This window comes from Chlamydomonas reinhardtii, chromosome 12 (assembly GCF_000002595.2).
Source record: "Chlamydomonas reinhardtii strain CC-503 cw92 mt+ chromosome 12, whole genome shotgun sequence".
Taxonomy (NCBI): Eukaryota; Viridiplantae; Chlorophyta; class Chlorophyceae; order Chlamydomonadales; family Chlamydomonadaceae; genus Chlamydomonas; species Chlamydomonas reinhardtii.
The window spans coordinates 1,683,446-1,699,095 of record NC_057015.1 but is presented as its reverse complement, the minus strand read 5'-3'; the positions used below and the strand labels follow the sequence as shown (position 1 = coordinate 1,699,095).

Below are 15,650 nucleotides of genomic sequence, written 5' to 3'. Positions count from 1 at the left end.
GCAATCTAGCGCGCCAGGGCGATCCAGGGTCGGCTAGAGCGGGTCTGGGGTCCTTGGGGGGTCCGAGGGGGATCTCCCTAAGCACTGCAGCCCTAGGGTTTACCCTAACCTAAGGAAGCGCTGGTGTGCTTAGCGAGATCCCCCTCGGACCCCCCAAGGACCCCAGACCCGCTCTAGCCGACCCTGGATCGCCCTGGCGCGCTAGATTGCATTGGTTATGGATGCGAATTACAATTGAAGGGACAGTCCGACAAGCGGGGGCACACCGTACCCACGCCGCGAGGGACCGTCTCCGGCCCAGAGAGAAACACCCACCCCTGGTTGACTGCCGACCTTCATAGCGTTACGCGCATGAGTCGAAGCCAAGCCGAAGCCCGCCAAAGCCCCACCGCCACGTAACACCCCTCATCTCGTTGGTTATGGTTGCGATATTACAAAGAAGGGACAATCCGACCAAGCAAGGGTGCCCAGCACCCAGGTCAAGAGGGACCATCTCCGGCCCGAAGGGAAACCACCCTCCCCCCAGTTGGCTACCGACCTTCCACAACCGTGCAACAGGTCTTCGCGTAAAGCGTGTCTCGGCAGCTGCACAGCGAGTCGAAGCTAAGCCAAAGCCCGCCAAAGCCCCACCAACGTACAGCAAACCGCACTAGCGCACGAGGCGCAATCAAACCGGCGAGGTGTCAACGCAGGTACACCGGGCACGTAGTCCGGCGACGCCCACGTCGACGCCCCACACCCACAGCGCACACACCAGAGGCACACCGCTCCCACCACCCACGAGCAAATTAAGGCGAGGGGGGCGGGGAGCCCACATCGTCAGGCAACACTAGCAGCACACAGTCACCCGCACCCCGCGAGAGGAACGGATGGTGCGCAGGCACCGTGGCCCAGGCTTTCGGGCGGAGGCCGAGGCTGACATACGATTGCAGCCGGCCCCAGAAGTCAGCAATAACGGACACACTGATGCGCATGACTTCCGCCGACGTCAGAGCCCGACGCACACGCAAGCCAGTCATAATCACCTGCTGCCGGCCCGAGTCAAGGGCAGATAGACAGCGCAGCCAAACACACTACATCCCACACCGGCGGCGCCAGCCCAGCAGGCGGCTGCACCAGCCAAAGGTCAGCACGGGAGAAACAGTCATCAGCCGTGTCAGGAGGGGACCCCATCATTGCCATAGCCATGTTCTCCCGCAGCGCCCGAGCAACAACACAGTCCCAAAAGTAGTGCCGGCGGTCCCCATCACACATATCCCGCCCACACGCCCGGCACAGGGGCATTGATTGCCACCCCAGCTGCACGCTGGGCGGCATTTTTGGGGAACGACCAGCACGCATTGGCCGCCACCCGCCACAACGCTTCCTTGTGATAGTTTTCCCATTTTAAGGGCCAGAGTGCCGGCAAAGGCGCCGGCAGCCGCAAGCGCGCCGTCCGCAGACACACCAGCATCACGCACATACAGCAAATGTTTAGACCGCAGCGCCGCAACCTGGGAGCCCAGTTGCATGGCCGTTCCTGCCTTCACGGAGTAGTTCAACAGCAGCAGAGGCGGGCCCCCTTCCAGGACCCAGCCCAGTCCCCGCACCACCTGGGTCAAGGCCCCCGCCGCCGCCTGTCGCACGGCATCCGCAGGAAGCGGCATGAACCACGCCCGCCCGCGAGCCAGTCGAGCCGCACGCGCCGCGGCCTCCCAGCCACCTGGGAGCAAGGCCACCGCCGCGGCTATGCGGTCCGCCGCCGCCAGGGGCGACGCCGGCCCCAACGGCAGGCGCCGCCGAGGTCCCCATCCAAGCACAGGCCGCCACACGCTCGTCAAATACAAGTCCAACATCGCCTCACCAAACCTGGTGCCCCACCCACCCGGGCGGGTGTGGGCAGCACGCACGGCCTCTAACTGGTCATGCGCCGCCACCAACTGTCCCACATACACAAGGCCCGCCAGGGCAAATAAATCGGCAAACGCCACGTCAAAAGTCTGTGCACCATCACACAGTGCCGGATTCGCCCACAACGGCACGTGATACACCCAGTCCCCAGCCGCGGGCGGCGCCACCAACGTGATAGGCGGCAAGTGGGCGACCGCCCCCAACAGACGCAAAAACGGTTTGCACTCAGGCGTAACGAACTTGTCCAAAACACGTGACGGGTCGCACCGCACCAACAGGCGCAGGGGCGTGGCCGCTGGATGGCGTGCCCGCAACCAAGCCTCCGCCACCTTCGTCCACGGCGGCACAAACGCCAGCAAACCACACGCGCCCAGCACACACCGCACCGCCAATCCAGCTTGCCGCGCCTGCACGTGCAGCTGAAGAGGCAGCAGCCCTACACCACCCAGAGCCGGCGGCACCTGCATGATGTCAAGGGACACCCCCACCGGACGAGCATGGGGTGCGACCGCATACTTAGCCGGCGACAGCCGCCGATCAACAACCGCCGCCACCTGGCCTAACAACTTGCCAACCGGCGCCCACGGCGACGTGAAGCCCGCAAACTCCAGATGGTACAGGACCTTGCTCAGGGCATATGCCGAGGCCGCCGCCGCTCGCCCAAACATCGAAACAGGCATACGCACAATCAAGCCAAGCACCCCCACCACCCCGTCAAAAGCCACTGGCGGGGTGGCCGTCTTCCAATCACCAAAGTGCACCCCCAGCGACTTTGCGGTTTCGACCACACGCCAACTCGGAGGCAGGGGGGGCCCAGCCACAGCTGCTGGCGCCACCCCCAAACCCGCGGAGGTGCCTAACACCATCAGTAGCTCCACTTTAGACATGTTAAGCCGCTGCCCCGACGCACACCGAAAAACGTCCATGTCCGCCAGGAACCCCGGCACAGCCTGCATGCCCGCGAGAAACGGCGTACAATCATCCGCATATATACTGAGATGCCAAAGCCGAAGCCAGACCAGCAAGCACGCCATGCCCCTTACTGCGCAGCCACGACAACAGGGCTTGCGCAATGGCGAGGTACAGCAGCGGGGCCAGCGGGCACCCTTGCCGGACTCCTGCCGCCAGCGGCACCCAACCAGACACACGTCCATTAACCAGCGCCGCCCCACGCGTGTCAGTCAGCAGCCGCGACACCCACGTCAAGAAGCCGGCCCCCACGCCCATACGTTCAAGGCAGGCGAGGAGAAACGACCGGTCCACCGTATCATACGCCTTGTAAAAGTCTAGGAACGCCGCCACACCAGAATCCTGTCCCGCCGCTTTCAGCAACCCAGGAGTCAGTTGCAGCAGCAGTACATTATCAGCAATGCGGCGGTCAGACAGGAAGGCAGTTTGCTCAGGGTCGATGACGCGCCCAAACACAGGTTGCAAGCGCCGACACAGCACACGTGCAAGGGTGCGATAATCAGTATCCGTGAGGGTAATGGGGCGATAGTTAGAGGGCTCCAGGGGATCCCCAGCCTTGTAGAACAAGTGTTCCCCGGTCACGGGAAAAGGGGCTGAGCCCCTCCACAGTCTGAGGCCGAACAACCTCATCGCCCGGACATAGCCGGGGTCGGTTTCCACAGGCACATAGCCAAACCAGGTGCCTAGCAATCGCGATGGCACAGCAGAGCCAACCGTAGCCAGACGCAGCACAGTTGTCAACAGCCGCACTGCTTGTCATGCCGCTACGCATGCCCTGCCAGCCCCACCGCGGACCGCTACCTAGACACCGCCAGCCGGCTCCTCAGCCTGCGCGCTTGCGCCGCTTCTTGGGCGGCGCTGCGCTCTCCTCCTCCACGTGGCCTTTCCCGCCCCCTCCGCTACCAAGATGCGCGCACGCGCCCCCGCTGCTGCCGCCGCCGCCGCCGCCGCTGCCGCCGCCGCCGCTGCCGCCGCCACTGCCGCCGCTGCCGCCGCCGCCGCTGCCGCCGCCGCCGCTGCCACCTCCGCCGCCGCCGCCGCCGCCAGTCTGCAGCGATGCAGGTCGCTTGTGCCCCAGCAGCATCTCCACCAGCGCGTGCCGGATGTTGGTTGCGGAGTTGACGTCACGTCCCTGCACCGTCGGGAGGGTAGAGTGAGTGAGTCCCACTGAGCCCATGACTGAGCCGTCACCCAGCCGTCACTCAGCCATCACCCACTGAGCCCCACTGAGCCCCAGCGCGGCGGCCAACGCAGCGCGCACCTCCGCGGCGGTGACGGCAAGTTGCCCGAGTTGCGCGGCTTCCTCCGTCGTGCAGCGGCGGCCGTGTTGCTGCAGCGCGGCCAGCACTTGCGCGCGGGCGGCTGGGGCAGGCGGCGGCGCCGCACAGACGTCTTGCCAGTAGGTTGCCATGACCTGGCCCATCACGGTTGGGTCCGACGTAGCGCTGCCATCGGGGCGTTTGAGCCGGGCTATGCCCTGACGCTATCCACCCGAAGCGGAACCGCCCACCCCAGTCGTAGGATGTGATTGCATATGCAGCTGCGGTGTAATGGTTCCTAGGGTCTGGACATACAGAGGTATGACGAGTGGAGCATAATGCACGACGCTGTGCGCGTGTATGTGAACGCGAGAGGCTTTGTGGGTTGGGCGCATGGACTTCCTGTGGCACATGGTACCCCAGCGTATGGGGCATCGGGTGCCGTGGGCGGCCTCTGTCCATGTCGGAGCCTGCATGAACGGCGGCCGCTTGGCGCGTGCTGCGCTACCAACTATTTTCGCAGAGGCGTGTAGAGAGTCGTCTGGTGGCTGCACTGAACAAGCAATAGGTCACGGAAGGACTGAGGTTGTACAGAATCTGCATTGTTGTGTCCGTCAGACAGTGTGTCTGTGTGAGTCGCTTCTTTTTACTTGAACATTTGTGATGGGCTGTCTAAGCACAGATGTGGGTGCCGGGGTCTTGGGGCGCAGCAGCTGGAAGTGTCCGGAATCACTGGAACACGTGAGTTACGATGGCCAGCATGTATGGAGCACGGAAGCGTTGGTGTGATGGTTGGATAATGGGACGAGGCGGAAAACTCGCGGTGGCTGGGTGTTTGCAATCCTGGCTTGTGTCCCACGTTCATTTCGTTGTGTGGCTACCGCTGACCGTGGCCCCGGGGCGGCAAGGCATGCACTTGATTTCCTGCCGCCCGGCCCCCATCCAACCGTTGGAAATGAATGAGCAAGCGTGCCGCAATCGGAAGCGCTGTCGACCATTGCGGTGCTCCACTGGGTAGGCACTCGCATGTGCACATGCACGGAGCCGCTGAGACAGTGCGGTCCGCCTGCACGTGGCCGCGGGTGCCTGCAGTGCCAACCGACACCGGTGTAATCGACTGTTTGTGAATCTTGCTGTGCCTCAATCCACGCCTCCCTGGCAGCAAGACCAGGAGCTCTCCTAAGCACAACAGCCGCGCAACTCACCCTTCTAGCTTGGCCATCGATGGTACAGTGCCCTCCTCTCCACGGTACTAGCCTACTAGGGCCATCCGTGGCTCTCGCCAACGCGGCGTCCCCATGGGTGTGCACACGCCGAAGCAATGTGTTGAGTTTGCGCCTAGGACAGGCGACCACTCAGGACGGTGTAAGAGGGCTAGCGCTGAGACAGGATCAACCTATCGAGCTCCTCACATCAACGGACCTAGGCCGGACGGCTGGGGAGGACAGCATCAGCCTGTCCTCCAGACTCTGCACACACACGCTGCAGCACACACATGGTCTTGCGCAGAGCACGGACCGCTGTGTCAACACGCAACACACGCACCCCGGCGGTGCGCAGTCCGCACGTGCGCACCGGTACCAAGCTCATCAAACACATGTCTCGCCAACATCACGCGCCGCTGGAAGGACCACTGCCGATCGCCACATCCCCACCACCACTGCTGCCGCCACTACCGCCCTGCCGCACTGCACCCTCACCCGCCCGGCCGCCGCCCTCGGGCGCACCGCCGCCGCCCGACTGCCGTACCGCATCGCCGTCAGAGGCGGCGGTGCCGCCACCAGCGGTGGTGGTAGCAGTGATGTTGGAGGTGCGGGACTGTGAGGTGGCGCCAGCGCTGGCGCCGGTCGCGTCCTGGTCGGCGGAGACGAAGGAGGTCTGCGTGGAGGCGGCACACGGCCAAGATTGTTGGAAAGGCGAGGGGGATCAGGGGCGTCGTGTCCAACACATTTGGCGTGTGCCTGGCATAGTCCGTGCGCAGTGCGCGTTCATGCACTACTCTTGCCCTTGCACCTAGCTACCCGCGGCCCCCGCCACTTCTCCATACCTGTGCCGCCCCCTGGTCGTATTGCTCCGCCGACACATTGCCCCACGTCTCCTGGGCATTGACACCACTGCGCCGGTCCTGTGGCGTGTGGGGTTCGGGTGTGGTCCAAGGCTTAGCCGCTTACACCAACAAACTGTCGAGTGCGTGTGCCAACATCGCTCTATAAACGATTGAACACAAACTGCCTTTCTGGTGTTCCTGGGGGGCTTCGCCCCCCCCCCCGAATCGCTGTGCTCGGGGGGCTCAGCCCCAAAAGGGTTGTTATCGAAGCGCAAGAACAGATACGAGGGCTGCCCTACCTGTGCAGGCGCGTGTCACCAAGAGCACCGTCATTGTGATGGGCGAGGACACAAACCCCCTCCTCCAGTCCTACACAGCCCTCCGCCCCCTCTTGCCCCCCCGCTGTACCTGCAGCAGCATGGCTCCAGGCATCTTGCCCTCCGCCGCCTGCCGCTCCAGAAGAGCGTCCTTGGCAGCCTGGAGCTCCTCCTGGGCGGTGGTGGGGAGTGGGTGGGGAGGGGGGCCGGGTGGGAAGTGTATAGAGACGGGGGCGCAGTCGTTTGCAATTCCGCAGGAAGTCAAGACCCGAAGCGCACATGCACACGCTCCAGGCCCTCGGCCCCCAGCCGTCACGCCGTCATGCCGGCACGCCGTCACGCCGTCACGCCGTCACACCTCCACGCCCCACCTTGGGCTTGTCCACCCGCCTGCCGCTGTCGTCCAGCTGGCTGGTGGCGATGTAGCCGCCCGTGGTGTCCTGCAGCACGTGTAGGTAGTAGCAGCAGCAGTGGGGGCAGGGCAGTAGCAGCACATGTAGGCAGTAGCAGCAGCAGTGGGAGCAGGCAGTAGCAGCATGAAAGGCAGTAGCAGCAGCAAGGGCAGAAGTGGTTGGGGCAGCCGCTGGTCGGTGGACAGGCACTCGTCAATAGCAACAACATGCCACTGTCGCTCACCATGTTTGGGCGGCGCGGCCGCGGAGTGGTGTCGCCTTGCGCCGAGCTGCTGCTGCTGCTGCCGCCGGCTGACGCACGCGTGCTTGTGGCAAAGGCGCGGTCGCTCGATGCTTTGTGCGACGGCTGTAGATGTGCGTGTTTGAACACTTTGACTTGCGCCAAGGGAGATGGCGGGGCATTTGCGTGCGGCGGGGCATTTGTTCGCGGTGGGGCACTTGCCACGCCATGCCTGGGGCCCGCGGGTCAATAGCTAAGCCCTTCGAAACTCAAGTCCCAATCCTGCCTCCCACCTGACAGCTGCTGTCGTGGAAGGCTTGCAACTGCAGTGGCAGTGGCTGCAGGGGCCGGTGGCGCGGACAGGGCGTGGCCAGCGCGAGGTGCGTCCGGGGTTGGGTTGGTTCGGCAGTAGCAGCCGTCGCCGGCGGGCGGGCGCTGAGCGGGGCTGCAGCAGTGCTCCTGAAAGCCCCGGCAGTCATGTTGCAGGAGCATGATGCATGCCACAAGAACCCGGCAGCGGCGGCGCGGGCAGCGGCGGTCGCTGGCAACAGGAAGGCGGGGCCGGGCGCGGCCATGGCCCCGGGCGCCTGAGACGACTGGCAGCTGACAGCCCTACAGCTCACTTGACATGCACCTGAGGTTCAAGGTATGGGGCTAGTCTCAGCACGAACTGGACATGGCGAGGCATAGGCGTGCATACGGGATCGCAGGCTAATAACGTATGGCACGCATACCGGGCCACCGGGAGGGGATGGCAGATGGAATGGGTTTGGCACGCCCATTCTTCAACACCCTACCTTGCCGTGCTACGGCGGGTCCTTGTTTTTAAGCACTCCGTTCTTTTAACGCACCCTTCCGCCTATAGCAGTTGAACAGTGCCCAGAGGAAGCGTAACAACACAAGAATCTCTGCAAGAATCTATCAGTTTCCAGCCTCGCAGGAGGCTGCCGCTGCGGCCTCCAAGCTGACTTGACTCTACTATACAGATACCTGACCTCCGAGCTAACTAGAGAATGCCAAAGCGCACTACGCTAACGTTTACCAGCGAGGACGGGCCCCGCGTTGACTCGGCAAAGCTTTATGTCTATCACTGCAAATATTCTGGACGTCATGCCTTCACGATAGGTGGGCTGAGCGCTGAAGCCGGTTGACGACAGCATTTTCGCGCTCACTCTCGCGTGCGGACAAGAAGTGAAATCGGAGTGCCGCACACGCACGCAGATGCTGACCTGAAGAAGATGCCACGGCGGCGAACGGACGGGGCTTACATCGTGGACACGAACGAGCATACCATCAAGCTCTACACCACGGATGGTGGGCTCAAGTACATCAAGCGGTGAGCCGGGCGAGGGCACGCTGTACACCGTGACTTCACACCGGCGCACGTAGGGGACTCAGGGGGCTCACCGGTGGTTACCTTCGCAGCGGGTGCAGGGCAGGGCAGGGTGTGGCAGGGGTGAAGGACCAAAACCAACGCAACCGCGCCTGCCTCCCTCCCTGCCGCGTATCCGTGCCCTCCCTCACTTCAACCCAACCCCTACTCCCTCTTCTCCCCCTCTCACCCAACTCGCAGCCAGAACGGCGCCATTGAGAAGCAGTACCGCCAGAACCTGGGCCAGCTGCCCATCGCCTACAAGTCCGACCTGACCAGCCCGCTGCTCTACATCCTGGACAACGCCGTCACAACCTTCTCCAACCAGAACGCGCGGAGAGCGGTGAGGAGGAGGAGGAGGAAGAGGAAGAGAGGGAGAGGGAGAGGGAAGGGGTCGTTGAGAGGAAGAGGAGTGCGGAAGGGGAGAGCGGGTGCTGGGCGGCATTCTGGGATGGCGGCACGGGCGGACGGGCCTGGCGGCTCCTTGTTGCGCACTTTGGCCCCAGGTACGGTACCACCCATTTCCAACGAGCATCCCAAGTACCCGCAGCCCACCTCCCCACCACCCCAACCCCGACCCGCCCCCGCACCCCTACCCCCAGGGCAAGCTGCTGGTGCCTCCCTGCATCACGCGCTCCGACAAGACGGGCCTGGTGGAGATGCGCATCGAGCTGGACGAGCGCTCGCACCGCTGCTGCCTGAGCCGCGTCACGGCGGACGTGGTGCGGGTGCACGTGACGGGCCTCATGGCCGGCGACGCCGTGCACGAGGAGCTGTTCGACCTCATCAGCAAGGTGCGGGCGGGGGCGCGTGTGCGTAAGTGTGTGTGGGTGGGGGGTGGGAGGGGTTATGGGGCGCTCATCGGCCGGTGGCCGTTCATGGAACAATGGGAGGGGCCTGATCCGCGTTGCTTTCAGGGGGTTGAGGAGAGGAGGGGTACGGTGGTGGCGGTGTGTGGTGCTAGCGGGTTTTTCCAACAACCAGGAGAAAGCAAAAAGAGAGAAGATCACGATCATGTGGGGAAGGTTAGGGGCGAGGGTGCAGATGAGGAGAGGGGCTTGGAGTGGAGGGAGGTTGAATGAAGGCAGGAGGAGGAGGCTGGGGAGAGGATAGGAGAGGAATGGGAAAAGCATGCCAGCCACGTTTCCCAGGCGCCTGGGCGATGGTTGGCTCGCACACTGGGGCCTCCAGGAACCCTGGTGCGAGCCCCCGCTCCCCACATGTGCCACATCTGCATGGCGGGAGCAGCTAGGCGGACAGCGTCTGCTATGGCGGCACTAGTTTCTTACCCCTGCTCGCGCCTTCCCTCCTACTGCTGCCCCCTCCCCCCAGGTGCTCAACGTGCGCCTGTCCCAGCTGGACATCCGGCGCGCCAAGCACAACCGCAACCGCATCATGACGGTGGAGGGCCTCACGCCCGAGCAGGTGTTCGAGCGGCTGAGGGAGCAGCTCAAAAAGCAGAGCACCGCGCGCGAGGAGAAGCGGCAGCGGCGGCACGGGTAGCTGTGGTTACGGAGGTGGGGCAGGTGTTGCGGCGGCTGTATAGTGCTGGGTGGAGGCGGAGATGGAGGTTGGGAGGCTTCGAAGGGGCGGGCGGAAAGCAGTCGGATCGTGTGTGGTCGTTGGCTTCAGGTTGGGGCTGCGGTGTGGAGGTAGCCAGGGCCGGGACCGCCCGGCCCCCGACGATCACAGGAAGATTTTGGAAGTGTAAGCGGAGCCTGCTGCGTCCGTTGTGTGGCACACACCAACTGCGCTGAGGACCGAACAGGTGGACATGTCGGAGCTGACTCCCGACATGCCAACGCAGTCCACTCCGCCCAGGCTGGCGCAACGGGGATGTGAGCAGGTGCTGTGAGTTATTTGTAACTGCTTACTATGAATGGTTTAACGCAGCGATAGTGGCAATTCTAGGTTGGCCTCGCGGATGGTGCGTGTCGCGCGAGCGGTCGCAGTTGGTCGCGCGCGGGCGGGCGAGCCTTCGCTCTCTTGCGCGAGGAGCAGCTCAGTATTGGTATAATTGTTGCTTTGAATTATCGCAAGCAACCACTCGACTGGTTCCACCACTCGCACCACAACCACCGCTCGCGACCACACAGGCGCGGCTGTGCCCCATGCAGCCCGACGTCATAAGTGCGTCCGCGCGCCACCAAACACTTCATATTATGCATTGGGGCTCCATACAGTAGCGACTCTATACGTGACACTACACTTACCGTGAACGCAAAACACCTAAGTGCTTGAGCCTCTATTGTCCCAAAGCCCCGAACCCCAGCCGAGATGTCTGCCTTCACTGCGCGCCCTGAGGCGCTGGCCTCCAAGGCCGGCCGCCGCACTTTCGCCCGCAACACTGAGGCCCTTCGCTCGCAGCTGCTGGGCCTGCCCAAGCGCTCCAGCCGCGTGACCGCCAAGTACTCGCCCAAGCAGCTCGTAAGTGATCGATCTGTGCTGCAAAGCTTCAACACACCAATAATATCAGTGGTTATAAGGGATAGACATGGCATTGGGTATTTTTGAGGGCTTGGGTTGTCGATCTGCTTGGGCCATCGCCCACGTAGGCTTGCGCGTGTGGCCACCACCAGCCCACACATGGCCGACCCACTGAATGCATTTGTATTACATGTGTGGGGATATGGGAGCCGAACAGCGGTCCTATGAGCGCTCGACCGGGGCTTCGCGACTGAACCACACATCGCGACGAATGATGCTGAGCCCTTTCCTTTGCTTGCATTGCGCATTCAGAGCGAGAACCTGGCCTCTGAGCTGGTGGCCAAGCTGCCCAAGGCGGCCCTGGCCTCCCTGCTGTCCCTGTCCACCGCGGGCGTGGCCACTGCTGCCGACTACTTTGCGCCCCCCACCGACGCCAACACCACGACCACCACCGCGACAACCCAGGCCCCCGCCTCCATGAACTTCGCCTCCTCCGCGCCCCTGGCTGCACCCGAGGTTCGCTCCGAGTACACCCTGCCTGAGGGCAACCAGTGGCGCTACTCCGAGTTCGTGAACGCGGTCGAGGCCGGCAAGGTGGAGCGCGTGCGCTTCTCCAAGGACGGCTCCCAGCTGCAGCTGACCGCCGTGGACGGCCGCCGCGCCACCGTGGTCCTGCCCAACGATCCCGACCTGGTTGACATCCTCGCCAAGAACGGCGTGGACATCAGCGTCAGCGAGGGCGACCAGCAGGGCAACTACGTCGCCCTGCTCGGCAACATCCTGTTCCCCCTGATCGCCTTCGGCGGCCTGTTCTTCCTGTTCCGCCGCAGCCAGAACGGCGGTGGCGGTGCCGGCCCCATGGGCGGCATGGGCGGCGCCATGGACTTCGGCCGCTCCAAGTCTAAGTTCCAGGAGGTGCCCGAGACTGGCGTGGTGTTCGATGACGTGGCGGTGAGTTACAGGGCTTGGGTTGGGAGGATGGGTGGTGCTGGTGGGGATGTTGGGTTGATGGGTACTGGGGAATGATCATATGAGCATGGGTCATAGGCTCTGAAAAGCGCTGGGCTGGACTCTGTAGCACGGCTATGCAAGGCGCTCGACAGCAGCAACACGCCGACCGCATACTACCTTGCTTCGACACGGCCTCATCTCACCGCGCCCAATACCCACCACAACCCACATTGAACTGCAGGGCTGCGACGGTGCTAAGCTGGAGCTGCAGGAGGTTGTCGACTTCCTGAAGAACCCCGACAAGTACACCGCCCTGGGCGCCAAGATCCCCAAGGGCTGCCTGCTGGTGAGTCTACAGCCCTTAATACACAGCAACAGTCCAATTTACGGCAACAGCAAATGCTCAACCATCCAGTTGCATTCCTAATTGTGAGATGCCGTCTTGCTCGATGTGTCTGAAGCAAATGCCCGTAGTCTGATGCCCACGGTCTAATGAGTTTCCTTATGTGTATCGCAGGTCGGTCCCCCCGGTACCGGTAAGACCCTGCTGGCCAAGGCCGTGGCCGGTGAGGCCGGCACCCCCTTCTTCTCCTGCGCCGCCTCCGAGTTCGTGGAGGTGTTCGTGGGCGTGGGTGCCTCGCGTGTGCGCGACCTGTTCGAGAAGGCCAAGTCCAAGGCGCCCTGCATCATCTTCATTGATGAGATCGACGCCGTGGGCCGCCAGCGCGGCGCTGGCATGGGCGGCGGCAACGACGAGCGCGAGCAGACCATCAACCAGCTGCTGACGGAGATGGACGGCTTCGAGGGCAACACCGGCGTCATCGTGCTGGCCGCTACCAACAGGCCCGACGTGCTGGACCAGGCGCTGCTGCGCCCCGGCCGCTTCGACCGCCAGGTGACGGTGGACCGCCCCGACGTGCAGGGCCGCGTGTCCATCCTCAAGGTGCACTCGCGCGGCAAGGCGCTGGGCAAGGACGTGGACCTGGAGAAGATCGCGCGCCGCACGCCCGGCTTCACCGGTGAGCATTGGCTGTAGCAGCAGCTTGGCTTTCAGGGGTTGGGATGAAGTGGGTTTGGTGGATTTGGCGGGTAACAGCAAGGGTTGGGGTGGATGAAATGACGTACGCACTGCATAAGGGGCGCTGGCCGATATTCAAACGGCCTGTTGCCTGTTTATACAGATGCAATATTGACACATGAACAACATCAGGGCGGCGTTGAGACCCTAGGGCCAATGAGTTGCCGCCTTAAACGATGGTCACACAACAAAAAGAATAACTCATGCTCAACACCCCACCACCCATCCGCTGCAGCCTCAGCACGTTGGCCTCCATCCCCAACACCGCATTTCTCTGTGCTCGTCAATTCCATTACAGGTGCTGACCTGCAGAACCTGATGAACGAGGCCGCCATCCTGGCCGCCCGCCGCAACCTGAAGGAGATCTCCAAGGAGGAGATTGCTGACGCCCTGGAGCGCATCATTGCCGGCCCCGAGAAGAAGGGCGCCGTCATGAGCGACAAGAAGCGCCGCCTGGTCGCCTACCACGAGGTGAGCAGTAGCATGCTGCAGAGGCGGTCGAGGCGGGAGGGAAGCGCGCTTAAGGAACGGGAACTACAGACTGGACGAGTGTGGGCTGCCAAGAGCGGAGGGCCGGGACGTGCGGTCACAGGACTTGCGGACGTCGCCAGCCGCACGCTCCACATGCAACCAGCTCGTCCTGACACCTGCCCTTTGTCCCTCCCTCCGCCCTTTTCCCCAGGCCGGCCACGCGCTGGTTGGTGCGCTCATGCCCGAGTACGACCCCGTGACCAAGATCTCGATTGTGCCCCGCGGCGCCGCCGGCGGCCTGACCTTCTTCGCGCCCAGCGAGGAGCGCCTGGAGTCCGGGCTCTACTCGCGCACCTACCTGGAGAACCAGATGGCGGTGGCCCTGGGCGGCCGCATCGCGGAGGAGCTCATCTTCGGCGAGGACGACATCACCACCGGCGCCTCTGGCGACTTCCAGCAGGTGACCCGCATCGCCCGCCTCATGGTGACGCAGCTGGGCCTCTCCAAGAAGCTGGGCCAGGTTGCCTGGAGCAACCAGGGCGGCGCCAGCTTCCTGGGCGCGTCGGCGGCGCAGCCGGCCGACTTCTCCCAGTCGACTGCCGACGAGATTGACTCCGAGGTGAAGGAGCTGGTGGAGCGCGCCTACCGCCGCGCCAAGGACCTGGTGGAGCAGAACATTGACATCCTGCACAAGGTGGCGGCGGTGCTGATCGAGAAGGAGAACATCGATGGCGACGAGTTCCAGCAGATTGTGCTGGCCAGCCAGGCGCAGCAGTACACGAAGAAGGACGCTCCCGGCGTGTCCATCCCCTACCAGGCCGCCTAAGCGTGCACCTGGTTTCTCGCAGTAAGGGTGTGAAAGGAGCTGGAAAGTGGACGTGCTGGCAGGCTGAAAAGCTGGTGCTGGAAGCAGCGATGGAGCAAGGGGGTGCGGGCAGCAGCGGTAGCAGCAGTGTGCGTGCCTGATCTGTCTTTCAAACTATATGATGATGATGCACAGTCGCAGCTCAGGGTGTGGCGTGGCGTGCTCCCCGCCCCCTCATATCATATTTGTTGTATTGTGGCGAAGGATGCCTTGGGGGCGGCTGCGTCGCAGTGGGTGCGCGGGGCTGCGGCACAAGCGCTGTACGTCCTGGCGGCTCCGGCTTCGCAATTAAACAAGGCATCGCAATCTTCGCGTTTGTGTACTATTGTGTTGGTGGTGTGTCTGGTGGCAGTTTTGATTGAGAGAACAAAAGAGCTGAGTGTGTGTGCGAGCTCGCGCTGTACAGCTATATGCCGGGCCCGAGGGGCCTGATGCGACAGCAGAAATGACCCATGGTGGTGGTGACACATGCTGATGGTTAGGTAGGCGGGAGTGATATCCCACAGATAGACATACGACTTGACGCAATGAGAGTGTGGCGTGGAAGTGGAATGACACTTCGGACCTAAGAAGAGATACCGCCATGCGCGGGCAGGAAAGACTCCAGGCGCATACAAAAGGGAGTATGCAAACCCAACACAAGAGCGTACCCGGCACGCGGGCAATGTAACCCGTGATTCATGCGGAGCAATCGAACTCACATCCGGCTCGTCGGTGCAACGAAGAACACGGCACTGGAGCGTCCAGCTAACTGCCGGGTTGAGCACTTGAGCACTCAGTTCCCCTGGCCCGATTAGTCTTCAGTGAAGTGCAGGGCTCCTTCCCACGCCGGACCACGGGTCAAGCATGTGTACGGCCTTTCGGGCCTTTCGCACGATCGACTGGGACAGGCATTCTGGGCATTCCGAAACTGCCTATCAGGTCCCATTTGCCATGGCTACAAAGGAGCCTGTATAAAAAGTGTGTCTGCCAGTATCTGACCGCGCGTTGAGGCGAGGGCGGGGGCGAAGCTGGTCGCAAACGTGGGTCAAGGTGTCAGGTTTGCACAGCTGGACAATGGGGTGAGCCCCGCAGCATCAGGGAAGGCTGACTGCAAGTCGGTACACGGGCGATGGCCCCTCGCCTAACCTCATGGAGCTTAGGGGCTAGCATGGCCCTGGTGCAGGGGTCGTATCTTGTTTTTGGGGTAATGTCTAGCTCCAGACAAAAACGGCCGGGTGGCCGCCGTCTTTTGTCTGGGCACCTGGCGGTTTGGGGACTTCTCGGAATTCGGACAAAACCCGTCCCAAACCCCGGCCAACAAAGTCTCACCCCAGACATTAGCCCCCGGGAGGAATGTCTAGGAAACGGCCAAAATGGCCAATTAATGTC

At 63.0% G+C, this 15,650-nt stretch overlaps 3 protein-coding genes across 3 annotated transcripts; 2 read left to right on the top strand and 1 right to left on the bottom strand.

The window, feature by feature from the left end:
- Window positions 1–5,283: 5,283 nt before the first annotated feature.
- On the bottom strand, window positions 5,284–7,755 carry CHLRE_12g499301v5 (uncharacterized protein). Its single transcript, XM_043068055.1, has 6 exons — window positions 7,409–7,755; window positions 7,119–7,241; window positions 6,854–6,922; window positions 6,574–6,654; window positions 6,166–6,243; window positions 5,284–5,996 (listed from the first exon to the last, which is right to left on the bottom strand). The coding sequence occupies exons 1-6, from the start codon at window positions 7,688–7,690 to the stop codon at window positions 5,730–5,732; spliced, it is 900 nt and encodes a 299-aa protein (XP_042918103.1). The 5' UTR covers window positions 7,691–7,755; the 3' UTR covers window positions 5,284–5,729.
- A 206-nt stretch (window positions 7,756–7,961) lies between these two features.
- Window positions 7,962–10,365, top strand: CHLRE_12g485750v5 (uncharacterized protein). The gene is made up of 5 exons (XM_001690836.2): window positions 7,962–8,240; window positions 8,337–8,451; window positions 8,689–8,830; window positions 9,090–9,281; window positions 9,820–10,365. The coding sequence occupies exons 1-5, from the start codon at window positions 8,129–8,131 to the stop codon at window positions 9,988–9,990; spliced, it is 732 nt and encodes a 243-aa protein (XP_001690888.1). The 5' UTR covers window positions 7,962–8,128; the 3' UTR covers window positions 9,991–10,365.
- Window positions 10,366–10,415: 50 nt separating this feature from the next.
- CHLRE_12g485800v5 (uncharacterized protein) lies at window positions 10,416–15,571 on the top strand. Its single transcript, XM_001690837.2, has 6 exons — window positions 10,416–10,914; window positions 11,227–11,865; window positions 12,107–12,211; window positions 12,383–12,884; window positions 13,242–13,414; window positions 13,626–15,571. The coding sequence occupies exons 1-6, from the start codon at window positions 10,765–10,767 to the stop codon at window positions 14,238–14,240; spliced, it is 2,184 nt and encodes a 727-aa protein (XP_001690889.1). The 5' UTR covers window positions 10,416–10,764; the 3' UTR covers window positions 14,241–15,571.
- Window positions 15,572–15,650: the final 79 nt, after the last annotated feature.